At 37.8% G+C, this 17,666-nt stretch overlaps 1 protein-coding gene across 26 annotated transcripts in view; it reads left to right on the top strand.

Moving 5' to 3' along the window:
* TRPM3 (transient receptor potential cation channel subfamily M member 3) overlaps positions 1–17,666 on the top strand; it is a 905,462-nt gene that overhangs the window by 659,403 nt on the left and 228,393 nt on the right. For all 26 annotated transcript variants that reach the window (XM_034967586.3, XM_034967598.3, XM_034967583.3 and 23 more), the window contains one exon: positions 9,598–9,772. In XM_034967586.3, coding sequence (XP_034823477.1) covers positions 9,598–9,772 — 175 coding nt within the window. The remainder of the gene's footprint in view (positions 1–9,597; positions 9,773–17,666) is intronic.

The following is a 17,666-nucleotide window of genomic DNA, read 5'->3' as shown; positions in this document are numbered from 1 at the left end:
AACGATTTTAAGTTGAAAACACAGCTAATACACAACTTGCCAAACATCGTAGCACAGCCTAGCTTACTTAAATGTACCCAGAGCGTTTACATGAGCCTACACATGGGTACAATTATCTAACACAAAGTCTATTATATAACAAAGTGTTGAATATTTCATGTAATTTATTGAAAATGTAAAACGAATGGTGGTATGAGTACTAGAAGTATGATTTCTACTAAATATGTATCACTTTTGCATCACTGCAAAGTTGAAAAATTGCAAATTGAATCATTCTAAGTGAGGGACTGTCTTGACTCTTTTCCTGCCAGGTTTTCATAGTTACAAAACAGCTCATGTGGACCTTCAGGATAAAAGACAGGTGAAGACTGCCTTAGAGCAAGCAGAGTGGCGGCCGGGAAGAGGAATGTTTGATCATGATAATCTCATGCAAAGTACATAAAGGGGTATATATATGTATGTATATATGTATGTATGTTTATATGTGTGTATATGCATACATATACATATGTGTTTTATATATATATATATATTTTTTTTTTTTTTTTTGAGACAAAGCCTCACTCTGTCACTGAGGCTTTGGTGCAATGGCACCCTCAGGGCTCACTGCAGCCTCGACTTCCCAGGCTCAAGTGATTCTCCTACCTCAGGGTCCTGAGTAGCTGGGACTACAGGCACATGCATCAAACCCCACTAATTTTTAAAAATATTTTTTGTAGAGACAGGTTCTTGCTATATTTCCCAGGCTGATCCTGAATTCCTGGACTCAAGTGATCCTCCTGCCTTGGTCTCCCAAAGAGCTGGGATTATGGCATAAGCCATTGTGCCCAACCATAAATGGGTATTCTTTATAAGGAGGCAGAAACATGTCTGTAGGAAGAGTTGGCAAATTATAGCCCACCCTATTTTTATTTAGCTCATGGGCTAAGAAGTTCTTTTATATTTTTAAATGTTTGTAAATAAAAGAATAATATTTTGTGGCATGAAAACTAAATGAAATTCAAACGTCAGCATTTATACAAAAATTCCATTTTTATTAGTAAGCCTGTATTTTAAAACATATATATATATATATATTCAGTTGTATTTTGAATTTTAATTATACAAAATTGTGTAGAATTTTTTTCTCTCTTATTATGTAAGTACCTGCACAATTTTCTCTATTTTACCCTTTGGCCTACAATGTCTAAAATATTAATATTTACTATGTAGCCTTTACGCAAAAAACTTTGTCTACCCCTGGTGAATAGGGGACTCTCTGCAGGAACCATGGACAAGTGACTATAAATAGGCCTGAAAAGTTACCAATAATCCCAGCTATATCAGTTCTCTCTCTCTCTCTCTCTCTCTGTCTTTCTGTCTCTCCACCTCTTTCTCTCTCTCCTGTCTCCCTTTGTTTCCCCTCCCTTCTCTCTTCCTCTCTCCCTCTTTTATTCTCTCTTCCTCTCTTTCACAGATGCCCTCTCTCTGCTTTCTTTCATTCTCTTTTATTCTCTCTCTCTCCCTCTTTTTCCCTCTCTTTCATAGATTCTTTCTCTTTTCTCTCCCCTCTCTCTCTCCTTCCTCCCCCATACCACTTCCTTCCCTCTTCCTGGGGCCATGTGATCTCTCCCCTCCATGGTACCCTCTGCTCCTTTGTTTTCTACCTGCATATGGCTTTTTTGTTTATTGGCTTACCTTCCTCACATGGTTGGTCTGGAGGACCACCACTAACAGAGGCTTCACTCCCCAAGTATGCATGCCCTGGAAGCCCATCTCCCAGTTACTGGCCTTGGGCTCAGGATCTCCACTTCAATCCCAGGAAAGCAAATCTGGCTCACTGCAGGTCTGACATCCATGTAAGTCCAGCCAGCTTTGAAAAAAGTCAAGCAGGGCTGCCCCCTCTATGCAGTGGATGGGTCTGTTCTCTGATAGGGGAGAGGGGATAGGGCGGACACCATGAGAGTTTTCAGTACACATGCCACAGTGACCTCTTTGGCCAGCTTAAAGGATTTCCCATTCAATCTACTCATCCACTGCCCAGCTTCTGTCCTTTGTCCTCCGATTACTAGATAGAAAAGCAAAGCAAGAAGGCAATGCCCCAAAAGAAGGCCAGTCGATGGGCATTAATACAGGATTGCTGTGAAAATGCCTGGAGCACTGAAAATGCACAAAATAGATTTGTTTAGCTGTATTGAAAACAAACAGAAAAAAATACAGTTTGCCATATTAATTTAATATATTCTGCATTCTCAGTCCCTGGGAAAAGATACACTATGCACCATCAGTTTTCAATTTTTTATCACTGTGTGAGGGAGGCATTCTAATTAATCCAAACTCTATATTTTCAGTGTCTTGACATCCCCATATCTCCAGCCAAATTTGCTAAAATTTCACATGCCAAGATAAAAGATACAAGCATGTTATTCTGGAGTATTGTTATTAGCTTTAAATATGAAAAGATTGTACATACAGGGGGTTCATTAAGTTAACTATCAGTAAGGGAGTTGCCATAGAAACTGGTAATAAGAGAAAAAGACATTTAAGAAATTCATGTTATTTTTACCCTTGCTTAGTCCCAAAGTGGGTTGGAAACATATGCCTTGGGAAGTTCCAACCTCAGGGAAGGACCCAAGCTATCTTTCAAGGAATTTCTTTCTGTCTAGAGAACCATAAGTATTTAGAAGTGAAACATTTTGTTGCGTGTCGACTGTTTAATAACTTGTGTGGTACTTCCTATTTCCAAATGCTTTCCTGAGCATCAATTTAGGTGCAAGATTATAATGGCAAAAAAATGTATAGCGTACAGGATTGGTTTGCATTGGGTCTGGCATTCACCAATTGGGTACATCATGGATTTTCAATAAAAGAAATCTGAGTTTATTACCCATTTACAAGTAAGGTCAGACACATTCCAGTTGTAGTTAGGCTGTCTTGAATAATTTATCCTAACTCTATAACATGAAGGCAATATCCAAAATACCTGCCTCCGTAGAAGACCTAAGAGACATTCTAGTTAAAATGAGATGAATTTATTTTCAAATGTCACCCCTAGATGTTTTCTTGGGCTCACTCTGCTCCTCAATAGCTCAAAGCTTTCTAGTCACATTTCCTTTTGCAAAAATATAATGTATTAAAATATTCTCTGTCTGTACAATAATATTTCCACAGTTGTACCTGAATATTCATGTATTCACAACTGGGAATCTTCCTAATTGTAAGAAGCACCTTAAACTTACTAAGAAAAAAAAATACTTTTGAATGTTTTCAGGCACAACCGATTATCAGATTTATGTAGTTTTCATAAATTCATCTCACACTTTCCAGACCACAGAAGAGATGCATTAGTTAAAGATATCAAGAATCGAATTCTGAAACTATTTGTAAAGAGCTGCGGTAGTGTGCAAACTTCAGCCATTATTTCTCAAGTAGGTATTAATTTGTTACCCATTAAAATGAGGCAAAATAGCTTGCCTGCTCTCCATGGATGCATAATGTCAAAGTACATGAATTCTCTACACAGACATTTAAATCAACAAAAATCACATAACCCTGGAGCTGGCAAGGCAAGGAATTGCTAACTGTGTTCATGTTATTGGGACATGCTTTAGCTAGTAAACACAAGTATCTAGCCACCACTGATAGACTTAGTATTGAATTGTTCAAGATCTTCAGGAAGTTATCTCTCACTTAAAGTGCAAATCCCCTTTTTAAGTGACCTGTACTGTAATAATCATGATCTGTGGCCTATAGTCATTAAGATGTAGGTAGAGAATGATCTTCTATGCTCTATCTCCATGTAAATATGGCCAGTTTCCAACAGCAAATAGATTATCCTTCAGGCCCATACGCACTTTAGATCATCTGTGGGTGACCTTGACATAAAACCTAACAGTTAATTTAGTTTGATTGAAATTTTACCCAGGCATTTTACTATTAAACACCAAATGTTTTCACAAATAGCTAAGCTGATCATAGATTATGGTTTCATATCAGCAGAGAGAGTTAATTGCTGTTAATAAAGAGAAGAAGAAGAAAGACTGCTTAGAATTTTAAGACATTCTTTCATTCCTGACACCTCTCTCCCTCACAATGCCTCTCCCAGTCTTTTCTTATGGCAGTTTAGACACTTTTAGCTTTATTGGGAGCCCCGGCTGAATTGCCTAGCAGTTGAAACAAAATGTGACAAAAGTCTAATAGGTTATCTTATGCAAGGACTTAGGGTTCAGTATGTAATTAGAAAGCCCTAGGGTAACCTAAAACCCTGTAGAACGCAGAGCTGTTAAATCTGTTACTCAAGCTCACATTTTCGTATGCTCTAATGTTTCCTATTCCAAAATTGCAAAAGCTGGAGAGTGTGGCAAGCATCTTGCCTATTCCTGCTTAAAGCAACCTTATATTGCTCTCAAATAAAATTCTAATGGAAAGTTCTGAGAGCTATGACAAGTCTTTGGTGATGGTAGAAAATGAAAAATGACTGCAATCAACTAAGGAATTGGCTTACTTCATTCCAAAACCAAAGAACAAGTATTCACCAAAAAAGGGACCTGGGAGAATCTAGGTAATTTTTTTTCCTACAGACTGTATTTTTTAAATTAAATCTAAACAACCTTTTATTTTATTCATTTGTTTTCAATGAATGACCAGTAGGTTTAGCTGAGCGAGACACAAATTTGTAAGGCTCTTCAAAGGAACTTACATCAGTTTCTTTATGAGCATAAAGAAAATGGCAGTGAGCCCTATGAATCCAGCCCAGCTGGATATGCAGTGGATTCCCAAAATGTTTTCTTTATGTCACAAATAAAAAATGTAGCATTCTTGACATTCTAAAAAGCTGTTTCTTTTCTATGAAGTCTTATCCTGCAGATTCTAATTTGTAAGATTGTGAATCTTGCTAGAGTTTTTTAAATATCCTGTGTTTGAGCTGTAATTTAGAAAAAAAGTGTGAACAGAAAAAAAAACAAGAAAGAAAGAGGAGAATGGAGAGAGAGTGGGGGTGATATCCTACCCAGGAGTCCCCAATCCCCTGTCCACAGACTGGTACCGGTCCATGTCCTATTAGGAGCCAGGCCATAGGTGAGCGGCTGGCAAGTGAGCGAAGCTTCATCTGTATTTACAGTCACTCCCCATCACTCACATTATCACCTGAACTCTGCCTCCTGTCAGATCAGCTACATAGGAGCGTGAGCCCTATTGTGAACTGTGCATATATGGTATCTAGGTTGCGTGCTCCTTATGAGAACCTAATGCCTGATGATCTGTCACAGTCTCCCATCATGCCTAGATGGGACCATGGGAACCCTAGATGAGAAAGCAAGCTCAGGGCTCCCACTGATTCTACATTATGATGAGTTGTATAATTATTTTATTATATATTACAATGTAATAATAATAGAAGTAAAGTGCATAATAAATGCAATGCACTTGAACCATCCCAAAACCATCCCCCCTCCAGCGTCCATGGAAAAATTGTCTTCCATGAAACCAGTCGCTGGTGTCAAAAAGGTTGGAGACCACTGCTATACACAGTGTTTTACTGTGGAAGGTTTAGCCAATCAATATAACTGGGCAGTAATAATGTGATATAATCCTCCTGGGCATAGAATTTTGTTCAAAAATTTATCCTAGAACTTGTGTCAGAGGCCTCAGTGAGTTTCACAAAACAACACAAACAGATGCCCTTTGCAGATGTATCAATGTGCTTAATTTAGGGTGGGGTTTTGCAAGGGTCCATTAACAAAGTATTCTTAGGCTTATAATCAGCTAAGATAGGTTTCAGGAATCCGTAAAGTCCCTGAAATTGCGTAGAAACATTTTTGTGTCTACCCACATGTATGTTTACTTTTCTGGAGAAAGGGTCCCTAGCTTTCATAAAATTCACAAACATATTCTAAGAATAGGCTACAGACTACTTCAGGTCATTACTAGTTATCTGATGTCATTTTCTTTTGCCAGAAATAAAGACAATACGTTTATGTGTGTAAGTGTGTGTGTGACCTGACAGAAAGGTTTAATGTTAACATATCTTGGTTAACTTACACTAAGCATGATAGTTTTAGGCATAGTTTGATTTTCTACCTCTCATAACTAAGAAATTCAAAACTGCTTTTGTTTGTACCCTATAAAGGCTTTTATTATCCATGGAACAAATGTCCGTGTATTATCACTGAAAAAAATAAGAGAGAATTTGGAAGCATAGATATATTCAATGTTTATGAAAAAGATGACAGTTTGCTCCATTCAATTTTTGGCACCAAATTTGACTAAATGTGTGTGTGTGTGTGTGTGTGTGTGTTCAGCTCTAGATTAATATGTTTGTTTTCATCATTTTAATTGGCAATTAGTTTTAGTTCAAATATAGGAAATCATTATCCTGAAAATCTTTCTGTACTTCTAGAAGTTATAATATTTTGATACATTGACAAATATATTGACAGAGAATAAACTGACCATGTATTACTCTCAAACAAATCAGCCTATGAGATTTGATCTTTTCATTATGTATGCTCTCAAAGGGAGAGGAGGTTTCCAGCCATCTTTCCTGCTGTCTTGTAGATGCCAGATCACTGGAACATGGTAGAAGGTCCATGCTAAGTACTTCTCCCTCCACGAGAACACTGAGTGGATCACACTTGGTCTGTGAGTTGGAATAAAGATTCCACCGACAGAATCCAAGAGTCCTAGAACTTGGCAAATTCTAGGATGTCTTAGAAGATCCTAGAAGGGGTCTAAATATATCATCTGATATAAAACAGCAGGTATAGGGTATTGTTCCTTAATACAAAGTCAATGACATAGGAGCATGTGCTAAAGCAAATCAAGGGAAAAAAATAAATAGCATGGCAAAAAACACAATTACTTTTGCACCAACGTAATACTTTGGGAAATACTTCATAAAATAACCTTAACAATGGAAAATAGGCTACCTTTTTGAAGGCATGTTATAAAATACAAATCCCTATGGGGTGGATATTTTTATGAGAGCAAATTCTCCTCCCAAAGAGAAATGTTGTGTTAACATTTCAAGTTAGCCCTTAATCTTTTTTTGTTTTTATTTTATTTTTTGAAACGGAGTTTCACTCTTGCTGCCCAGGCTGGAGCGCAATCGTGTGATCTTGGCTCACTACAGCCTCTGCCTCCCGGGATCAAGCAATTCTCCAGCCTTAGCCTCCCAAGTAGCTGGGATTACAGGCACCTGCCACCACGCCCAGCTAATTTTTTTTTTTTTTTTTTTTTTTTTTTTTTTTTTTTTTTTTTTTTTTTTGGTATTTTTAGTAGTGACAGGGTTTCACCATGTTGGCCAGGCTGTTCTCAAACTCCTAGCCTTTGGTGATCCGCCCACCTTGGCCTTCCAAAGTGCTGGGATTACAGGCATGAGCCACCGTGCCTGGCCAGCCCTTAATCTTTAAAGTACCTTTCAACAGGAATTTACTCAATCATCATAATCAGCAGCAATAAGGAAACTGTCTCCTTTACAGACACCGGAAGAGAGCCTTAAGGAGACCTATCATTTGAGTCACTAAGGGCTCCTGGGTCAAAACAGAACAGCAAGGCCTTTCACTTCCCTCTCCTTGGATTTGAAAGAGTAATTCTCAAGACCTCCCCATCCACAGAAAACGAATGGGTCCCCAGGTCACTTGTCTCTCCCAGTTCCCTCTAGGAACTGAAAGAAATCTTGGCATCTTGCCTTGATCAACAATCATCATTTTCTTTTACGTGTTTTAAGTGGACATGCAAAACAGCACCCACTTTTGTGTAACTGGCATTTTGGATCATTCTTTTTTTTTTTTTTTTTTTTTTTTTTTTTGAGACGGAGTCTCGCTCTGTCGCCCAGGCTGGAGTGCAGTGGCCCGATCTCAGCTCACTGCAAGCTCCGCCTCCCGGGTTCACGCCATTCTCCTGCCTCAGCCTCCCGAGTAGCTGGGACTACAGGCGCCCGCTACCACGCCCGGCTAATTTTTTGTATTTTTAGTAGAGACGGGGTTTCACCGTGTTAGCCAGGATGGTCTCGATCTCCTGACCTCGTGATCCACCCGCCTCGGCCTCCCAAAGTGCTGGGATTACAGGCGTGAGCCACCGCGCCCAGCCGGATCATTCTTTTAAGATGAAAATCACACCAGGAAAAACATCAAGTTAAAGGAGATAAAGCCCTAGGAGAATAAAGTATTTATGCTTTAGAAATAAAACAGGTCACATAAGTCAAAAATATCCTTTACCCGAGCAAGAAACCAAATCCTAAACTATTACTCATTACGGGGAAGCAGTTTCTTGATATCAGATAAAAGCATAGCAAAAGAAGTAAAAGGGAGAACTCAGATGTCCAAGGGTTGTTTTATTTTAGTTTATATTTATGGAAGTGGTACAGAATTTTGATTATTTCTTTTTTAAGATAACTGCTGTGTGCGCCCTCTAAGACCAGCTCATTTTTATGGTACTGCTCAATTCCTTAATTATTCTGAGGCAGCAGAGAGAAAAAATACAACGTGATACCAAATTGAACAAAAGGAAGTTATTCAATGATAAATCATACTTGAAATGTCACTTAAAAATGAATTTTTCTTTGTCATCATGTCTCTCATGGACATTTGATTTTATTACTTCTCTTTAAGGTTAGGTTGAACCATGCATACAGCAATTAAAGCAATTTTCACCTGAAAACAGCAATGTCTTCTGGCTCAGCATAAATAGCTTAAATACTTTTGGGAAACACTTAATTCAACTGAATCCAACAAATGTTTACTGAACTCACATCACGTGCCTAGCTCCTTGCTCAGTAGTGGCAGATGCAATAATGGCAGATGGCAGATACCATATCTCCTGGGTAATTCAACATGACAATCGTGCTGTTAAGAATCAATAATCATACAAAAATTAGCTGAGCATGGTGGACGTGCCTATAATCCCAGCTACTTGGGAGACTGAGGCAGGAGAATTGCTTGAACCTGGGAAGCAGAAGTTGCAGTGTGCTGAGATTGTGCCACTGCACTCCAGCCTGGGTAACAGAGTGAGACTCCATCTCAAAAAAAAAAATTAATAATCAGTCTGATCATCTATGGTCAAAGATAGACCCAGAATTCAGCCAGTAGTTGATTCAACAAGTTAAAATATGTCCCCAGCTGATTTTGATAGTGTTTAATAAGAAGAGCCATGTAGGGATTTTCTTACCCCTATGATAACTTCAGGGAGGTGGCATTTTTTAACTTCCTACTTTTCATATAGGAAACAGACTCATTGGAAAGATAAAAGACTTGCTTCAGATCATGTTCAGCTTCCACGCTCTTGGTTGCTGGTCTGGTGCTTTGTCTGTTGACTAATTCCTTTTTCTCCCTCCTCACCCCAGGCCCTCCCCCGTAAAGTATGGAACCCCGTGCCTTCACTGACCCCAGCATCCTGAGAGTTGAGGGGAGAGGGCAAAGTCAAATAGACTTTCTGGTGGGAAAATTTGGCTGAAGGGTTTTCTGTAAATTTTTGCTCAGTACTATATCCCTTCATATGTTGCTACCTCCCCCGTGCTCAGTAATTTTAGTTTGTGCTTTTTGTTTCTCTTTTTGTTTCTTTGGTTTGCTGGCTTTGTGTTCTTTTCTCTTTTTTTCCTTTTCTTTTCCTTTTTTAATGCAGGAATCGGTCAAGGTGTTCCTGTGGTGGCACTCATAGTGGAAGGAGGACCCAATGTGATCTCGATTGTTTTGGAGTACCTTCGAGACACCCCTCCCGTGCCAGTGGTTGTCTGTGATGGGAGTGGACGGGCATCCGACATCCTGGCCTTTGGGCATAAATACTCAGAAGAAGGCGGGTAGGTAACTTTCCAGGCCCCATGGAAGAACCCTAAAGCCTGTTTGGAAATGAGGGTATGAGTGGATTATGTTTTCAGTAGCTCAACCAAGACCTCAAATCAAAACAAGCTATGAACAAATTGTCTAAAAAATGTCTGTCATGGGAGGGCTGTGGTGAAGGACAGAGAAACATATTCTAAATGTCCTATGAAGTGGGAAATTCTATGAAAGCTACACGGATAATAAAAAGGGTGAAGAAAAGAGAGGAGGTCATAGGCTGTGGTCTCCTTTTTCTTCTCTTCGTATCTCCTTCTCCTCCTCCCAGTAAGGAGAAGCAGGAATTGAGTTTTAACACATGAAGCATATCCAGTCTGTACCAGATGGTTCAGGTTGGTAACTTCAGAGAAGCTGGGTTGTTCAGCTTCCAGGCTTGGCCTCCAAACACCAGCATTGCGAAGCCACTGTGAAGATATGTGGTAGATCGTGCCATCAGGCTTCTCTAGATGGGCTGGGAAAGTCAAATCTCTGTAATGGTAACTACTCTGGTCCTTTGTAAACTCCTGTTGAACCCCTCATGCCCTTTCCTTGGTCTGTTAGGCTCCTAATGCTACTTTCAACAGCCCAAAGCCCCCAACCCCAGAAAAGATTCCCCCTTCACAGCACTCCCCTCCAATCCAACTTCCCACTGAGCAAATGCTGAAATCCAGGCACTCTTGCAGATTATTAGATCAAAATAAACCATCCTGAGGTGTGAGTGAGATTGAGGGGGTAAAACTCAGGGAAGCCATTGATGTTTTAAGTAAGGAACTTCCTAATCCAATCAATTCCCCTAACACATGAAATTTGTGGGGAGGGGAAAGCCCCAAATGAGATGATGGTCTTTTATTCATGCCTTTTATAAATACACATTAAGTGTTTCCTGGGTGCCATGTACTAGGCCAAACATTAAGATGTAAAAAAGAAAAACGTACAATTAATTGCCACTCTCAAGATGCTCACAGTAAGTCTAGTAAGTAGACAAGTATTACAAAACAAAAATACAAGTGAGCTCACCTACAGCAGGATGCTCCCTCCTCCATCCCTCTCGTACCCATCCCTCTTGTACCCAGCCTGCTTTATTTAAATAGAGACTGAGCATGGCAAGCCAGTACCATCCCATCTCTCCCCATCCCCTTCCTCATCTTTGACAGCAGCCCAGTACTCCACATAAGCCATTAAAACAGTATGCCTACCTAGTTAGTAGATGAACCTACGTTTGTGAAATGAGGAATAACAAAAGGCATTGAGCCTCCAGCTTAACACTGCAAACCTGAAAGCTCTGATACCAAAAAATAATAATAATAATAATTCTAATTTTTATAAACTCAAAGTTGGAGTTTTCTTTACTGGCAAATTTAGTTAAATTACTATTATATTTTGATAGTAAATATTGGTCCATTTTATAGCTCAGAACTATTTAAATTTAGTTAAATTACTATTATATTTTATAGTAAATATTGGTCCACTTTATAGCTCAGAACCTAAAAAGAGAATATGTACCCAAACTTCTCTATGTTTACAACCAACCCAGAGTTTAAGATTCTGAATTGTGCTTTGTTTTATTAAAAATTTAACCAAGGGTCAGGCACAGAGGCTCATGCCTATAATCCCAGCACTTTGGGAGGCCGAGGCGGGTGGATCACTTGAGTTCAGGAGTTCGAGACCAGCCTGACCAACATGGTGAAACCCCATCTCTACTAAAAATACAAAAATTAGCCAGGTGTGGTGGCACGTGCCTGTAATCCCAGCTACTTGGGAGGCTGAGGCAGGATAATCGCTTGAACCCAGGAGGCAGAGGTTGCCGTTGCAGTGAGCCAAGATTGTGCCATTGTACTCCAGCCTAGGCAACAAGAGAGAAACTCTGTCTTAAAAAAAAAAAAAAGAAAAAAAAAATTAACCAAGGTTCTCCTTTCTCTAAATCTAGCAATTTGTTCTATTTTTCAGAAGTAAACTTAATAATTTTAATACAGTTTTTAGCTTTGGCTTTTTTCTTACTTTTTAGTTTGCAAATTATTTTATGGTATTCCTACAAAGTAGATGCAAATTTGCATTCAGAATGCACCTTTTGTTTTTCTGGGTTTTTTTGTTTGTTTGTTTTGTTTTTTCAGAAAACTCATGGAAAAGTACAGTGTTCACCTCAGCATTTCAGGTTTCTCTTGTGTATTCACAATGAAAGCCAGGACTAAGTGCCTATTATTTATCATCATCTTGGATTGTCTACCTTGAAAATGTTAAAATATTTAATAAGTTAAATATAAATACGTTAAAATACTTAGATTGCCCTTCCTGCTTTAATATGGAGGAAAGGTTATGTATTTTAGAACTGGGTGGGACCTAGATTATTTAAATTAAATTATTATTTAAATTAAGATTATTTAAATTAAGCACTTTGTCCAAAGCCACACAGCCCAAGATCCCAGGCCAGAATCCCTGCTGGTATATCATGAACATGTACTGAAATGTGTTTTATAGTATGTGCTGTAGTGTTCCTCATATAGTACTTCAGTGATATTGTTTTGTAAATATTCAAATGCACTTCAGTTGTCTTCAGCTTCCTCTTTTCATTATACTTTAGTATTATTATTATTACTATTGGTATTCCAAAGAAATCAAAAGCAATGCATTCCTGGTTGTAAACCAGTGTCCAAGCTGATCAACCCCGTGTCATGGGGATTCTTTCCCTTTTCCTACCTAGGCCATTATACAACAACCCCAAAATTAAGAGTCAAAAATATCATGTTTTCCTTTTTTTTTTTTTTTTATGAAATGGAATCTCACGCTGTCCCCCAGGCTGGAGTGCAGTGATGCGATCTCAGCTCACTGTAAGCTCCACCTCCTTGGTTTACCCCATTCTCCTTCCTCCGCCTCCCAAGTAGCTGGGACTACAGGCACCTGCCACCACCCCTGGCTAATTTTTTGTATTTTTAGTAGAGACAGGGTTTCACTGTGTTAGCCAGGATGGTCTCGATCTCCTGACCTCGTGATCCTCCCACCTCGGCCTCCCAAAGTGCTGGGATTACAGGTGTGAGCCACCACGCTCAGCCAAAAATATCATCCTCTTTTAACTTTAATTAGCAGTTTTTGTTGTAATTTTTTATAGTCAAAATATGCAAAAGCACAGTCTATATGGGATCTACACCAACTATGAACAATGGCTGATTATCAAAGAATATGAGTTTATGCACATAACTAGTGCAGAGGTAAAGAATTAAGTATAATTTTTGATCTTAAGATGTTTTAAAATTAAAACTTTAAAAATTTTAAGAAACATTTAGAAATGGTTAAGAAAATAGAAGTCTAAAGAGAAGTTTTGTATTTTATATGTAGTGTTATGATGAAAGTGTGCTCTTGCTCCAGGAAAGCAATTATAAATTCATCATGATAAAATGAAGGCAGAATGTTTCTCTGTGCCACCTGAATAACTTCAAGAATTTAATCATGTTTATTTAGCTTGATAAGAAATTGTCTAGCCACACATGTGCAGCCAATTTTAAAAATCATTTCCAAATAACATTATCTTGCAGTAGTGTGCTTTATGTTAAGAGAAAAAAAAAATGGCCCACCTAGACCTTATTCACCAGGAAGGATTTCTTCTTTGATTTCTAATAAAGTCCAACAGTGTTGGAAACGTTTCACTACAAATAAATGTAAATCTACCACTATATGATCATATAAACAAATCTATGTAAATGTGCATCATTGTACAAATAGAATTGGATATAGAGAACACATACATCCTGTTTTTGAAACCTTTACTTCAGGGCTACATCAGTATCTTTTCAATTACTTTGGTAACTTAAATATGATTAAAAATGTTTTAAGTTAATTTAAAGATTCTTAAATAATACAGATCCAAGAACTATTCAGCTATAGAGACTTTCATTTTATAATCTTAAAGGAGTAAAAAAAAGCCTTACATTTTAACCTGTGTGAACTTTATGTTTTATCTTTGAATTCCCTTCTAGAATGTGAATTTAAAAGACAATCACTTTGGAAGTAATTTGTAATTGACAAAACTGATTACTTTTTGTAGTTGAGATTACTTAGGATAGAAAAAGACAGACTGCATCTATCACAATCCAAATGGGTTTGGATAAACTAAGAGATAATTGCAGTTAAATTCTTGTTTGAGTCTCTTTCTCCCTATCTCTGCTCTGTGGCATATAGTACCTGGAAGAAATGGTCAAACTCCCATTTTTTTTCTCATTGGCATAATGGATTTTCTGTTTCTCATCTGTCATAGTTTAGAATGAGTCACTAATTAATTAAAATTTAGTCACTTTCCGTAATTAATTTTGTTGCTTTAGAAATATTATCAAATTTTATTTCTAAATCATGAATGACTAAACATGACAAAGTTAAAGAGATTCATGCTACCCAAATAGTAATTAAATCACCTAAGTTTTTTAATACTAGGATTCTACTTTTTGTGTTTGAGCAATATGAACTGTAGTACTCATAGTTGGGGATACCATACCTTTCAGGATGTAGACTCCTGACATTGAAATCAGAGATTACTTTGCCTGATAATGGTCAACTGAAGTGTCAGACTGCAGAGAAATGTTGTCTAGCCTGTCATTTGTCAATCAGTGAGCAAGTACTTCACCCATAAAAAAAGTCAGTGTGAAAAAGGCATCCAAATGCGTTTGTGTTCCAAAATGGTGCTCCTCGTTCATCCAAATTTTATTACGGATTTTTATGTTTATTTTGGCATCTTCATTCCAGAGATAATCATCTGTATTTACCATTTTTAGATACTTTAGGACAAGAAGCAGAGCTTTCTGGTAGCAGAAAGCCTTCAAGTTTTTTAGTCATCTGTTACTAACTTTTGGGAAGTTATCAATGGGGAAAACACCAAGAGACTGTTCACGTTTTTGTGTGTCAGTGGAATTTGTATTGGATATTGTGAAGAATAAATGAGCAATGGCTTGGGAGCAGGAGAATAGATAATACATTTCTAATAAAAATTTGACTTTCCTGTTTAAAGGATGTTTAATAAGGGTCCCTACATGACTTGATTAGCTGAGGCAAAGGCATAAGTGAATGCTAACTGCAGATGAAAAACAAAAAAAAATGTTGTATGGCTTCAAATTATGTAACTATATATTCCTAGTAGAGATGTGGCAAAAGCGTGTTTCTCTGCAAATATACATCAAAATGACCAAAGGCATGAGAAAGTCACCAGAAACCTAGCCATTTTAGAAACCCAAGTGTAGTCTGTAATCCCTAGGGCCTGTCATTCTGTGCAGTGGTCACTATTGTTTTCTCCTGCTGCTCCAGAGATTTCCATCTAAAGCTGAAGGGTGTCAAACCCTTATCATTTGTCTCTATAAGACCTGCCAAAAGAACGTAATTGATCTCAATGGTTTGTATTCCAGCATGATTTAGACATAATTGGAATGTCAAGTGAGAAAAAAGGAGACATATCAAGCATGCTGGCTTCATGTATCCATTATAGTTTTTGTAAATTTCATCTTACCTTGTCTCTTTTCTAAAATTTTCTATGAGAAATCATGTCAAAACTTGATTCTTTTTTATAAGTTTCTCAGAAGGGAAACCTTGGAAACATCTTGTACAGACAAAGAACGCTGGTGGTTTTATCTATAAAAAGGGTTATTTTTGTAAACTGTTATCCAAGTTAACATTTATTGAGTGCCTACTATATGCATGGGCTTGTTGGAAGATGAATAACGCATGGCCCTAGCTATCAAGGACTTTATAATGAGGACTAAAACATAGACACAAGTGCAGATAACTAGAAGGTCATGTGTGCTTTGATAAAGGCACAAAAGGTCACAAGAGCACAGAGGGTAAAATAAATGCGTGGTGCATTCTTCACGAGAATCCTATCAATGGAACAGTGTATGTTAATATCCACAAAATGGCAATAGAATGACTCTATTTTTCCTCTTCCCCTTTTCCATCAAAAACTGGATCTAAGCTGAGGGTCAGCCTGGATGACTGAGAGGAACTAATATTTGACCCTCCCTTATATAATTCAACTCAGACAAAGAATCTGAATAAGATTGAAGAAAATTGGTAAAAGGGACAAATTCATTGAGACAGTGTGGCAGTGTTTTGTGTGTGTGTGTGTGTGCGTGTGTGTCAAATTTATATACACTAATAAAATTAATTTAATTAATCCAATAAGATTACTTTATGTATACAGAAGTATATATATATTAATCCCTAATCCCTATAATTATCTGCCTGTATATATATGCTTAAAATTTAAGTGAAGACTTAAAGATAGAACTGATAATATAACTTTTAAAATCAATCAATCACTAGGTATTTTTTGAATGCTTGTTTTAGGTACTATGGGTGCTATGAAAAGTAGTATAACTTTCCTCAAGAGATGTACACATAATCTTATTTGAACTAATATACTAACAAATAATTTTTCAATTAGATGTTGTTATTGAATTCTGGGAAGGCAGAAGGAAGCATAGGTTGGAGTAAATGGAGACAGTGTCATGGAGACAATACCACGGCAGTTTTTGCCTCCATAGTATATATAAAGACATAGATATATTGCCACCTGTGTTATTGTATCCAAGCTCTATAAGGCTAGAGTAGCTCCATGTATTTAAGAAAGTGTGAAATAAAATAAATACTTTTGTCTTAGAGTTCCCTATTTTATCCCTCATGTTGTATCAACATGGGAAGAATGAAGCATTGACTTTAAAAAAAATTATCCAGAGTTTCTTCTTCAGGGAAGAAAGCACCACGGAGAGGAAAAGTTTCATTGATCTAAATTGGCTCATCAGCTCCCTACATGGACTAAATTTGCTTTATACTTGCTCAGCTCCACACTATTTTCTAAAGAGTTGAGCAAAACTCTTTAGGAAAGAATGTCCTTGAACATAAAGAGCAAACGTCGGAGAAAACATAGTTGCATAATCCTTTATGATAGAGAAATCCCTTTTAAAGAACCATCATCTACAACTTTCAGAAAGCGCATCAATGCCAAGTGATGATTTCAAAGCTCTCTATTGATTACATTCCTCTGAGATTTCCTTAGCTAACTCTTGGCTACTTGTTTAACAACAACAACAACAAAAATCCAAATAAACGTGGTTATCAAACTTCAGCATGTCTGAGAATCACCTAGAGAGCTTTGGGAGATCCAGCTCCCCCTAAATATCCTGACTTTGATGCACGTGGGGTGGGGCCCAAGAAACTGTATATGAAACCCAAACCCCAGGTGATTCCATTGAGAGTGGCCTATGGCCCACACTTCTCTGATGTTTTCAAAAATACCTTCCTTGGTTTCTGGGCCTCACCTGCATTCTCCTCACAAGTCACTGCGTTGTTACCACAAGCCCTCTGTACCCTCTGCCAAATTTTGTCTTTGAAACCCAGTTGACTTGAAAAACATATTTACCATCAATCACCACATTTCTCTCTTTCCCACAGCTGTACTTGGTTCCAAACGTCTATCAGACTTGAACATTCTTCCCTGAAAAGCAAGCTGTGCCATAAAAATACTCATTTTGACAGGACTGACAGATTTATTGCTTAGTATTTTTATTTACATGGAGTTTTTAAGGGCATTCAGTTTACTTATTTCCTTGTTTCTTTTGCAAATCATTTTTTGACTAGCTCAAAATATATAACCAATCTAAAAAGAGAAAGAAAAAAGGAAGAGGAAAGCAAAGGTATTTAGAAGTGAAATGGTGCTAGTTGATGGCAAATGACGGTCCTCTCAGCTGAGAGGCAGGGTTCCAGGGGCCAGCATTGGAAGCTCAGCATCTGCAGTGTCCTACCCCAGCTTCCTTCGACTTTACAGTTGGAATGAACAGCCTTTAAAGAGTCCTAACCTCCCACTTGCCTTGATTGATTTTTACTTTTTTAAAGTCCTTGAATTCTTCC

The sequence above is a fragment of the Pan paniscus genome, chromosome 11 (assembly GCF_029289425.2).
Source record: "Pan paniscus chromosome 11, NHGRI_mPanPan1-v2.0_pri, whole genome shotgun sequence".
NCBI lineage: Eukaryota > Metazoa > Chordata > Mammalia > Primates > Hominidae > Pan > Pan paniscus.
Note: the sequence above shows the minus strand (reverse complement) of the source record. Positions and strands in the feature narration are given on the sequence as shown.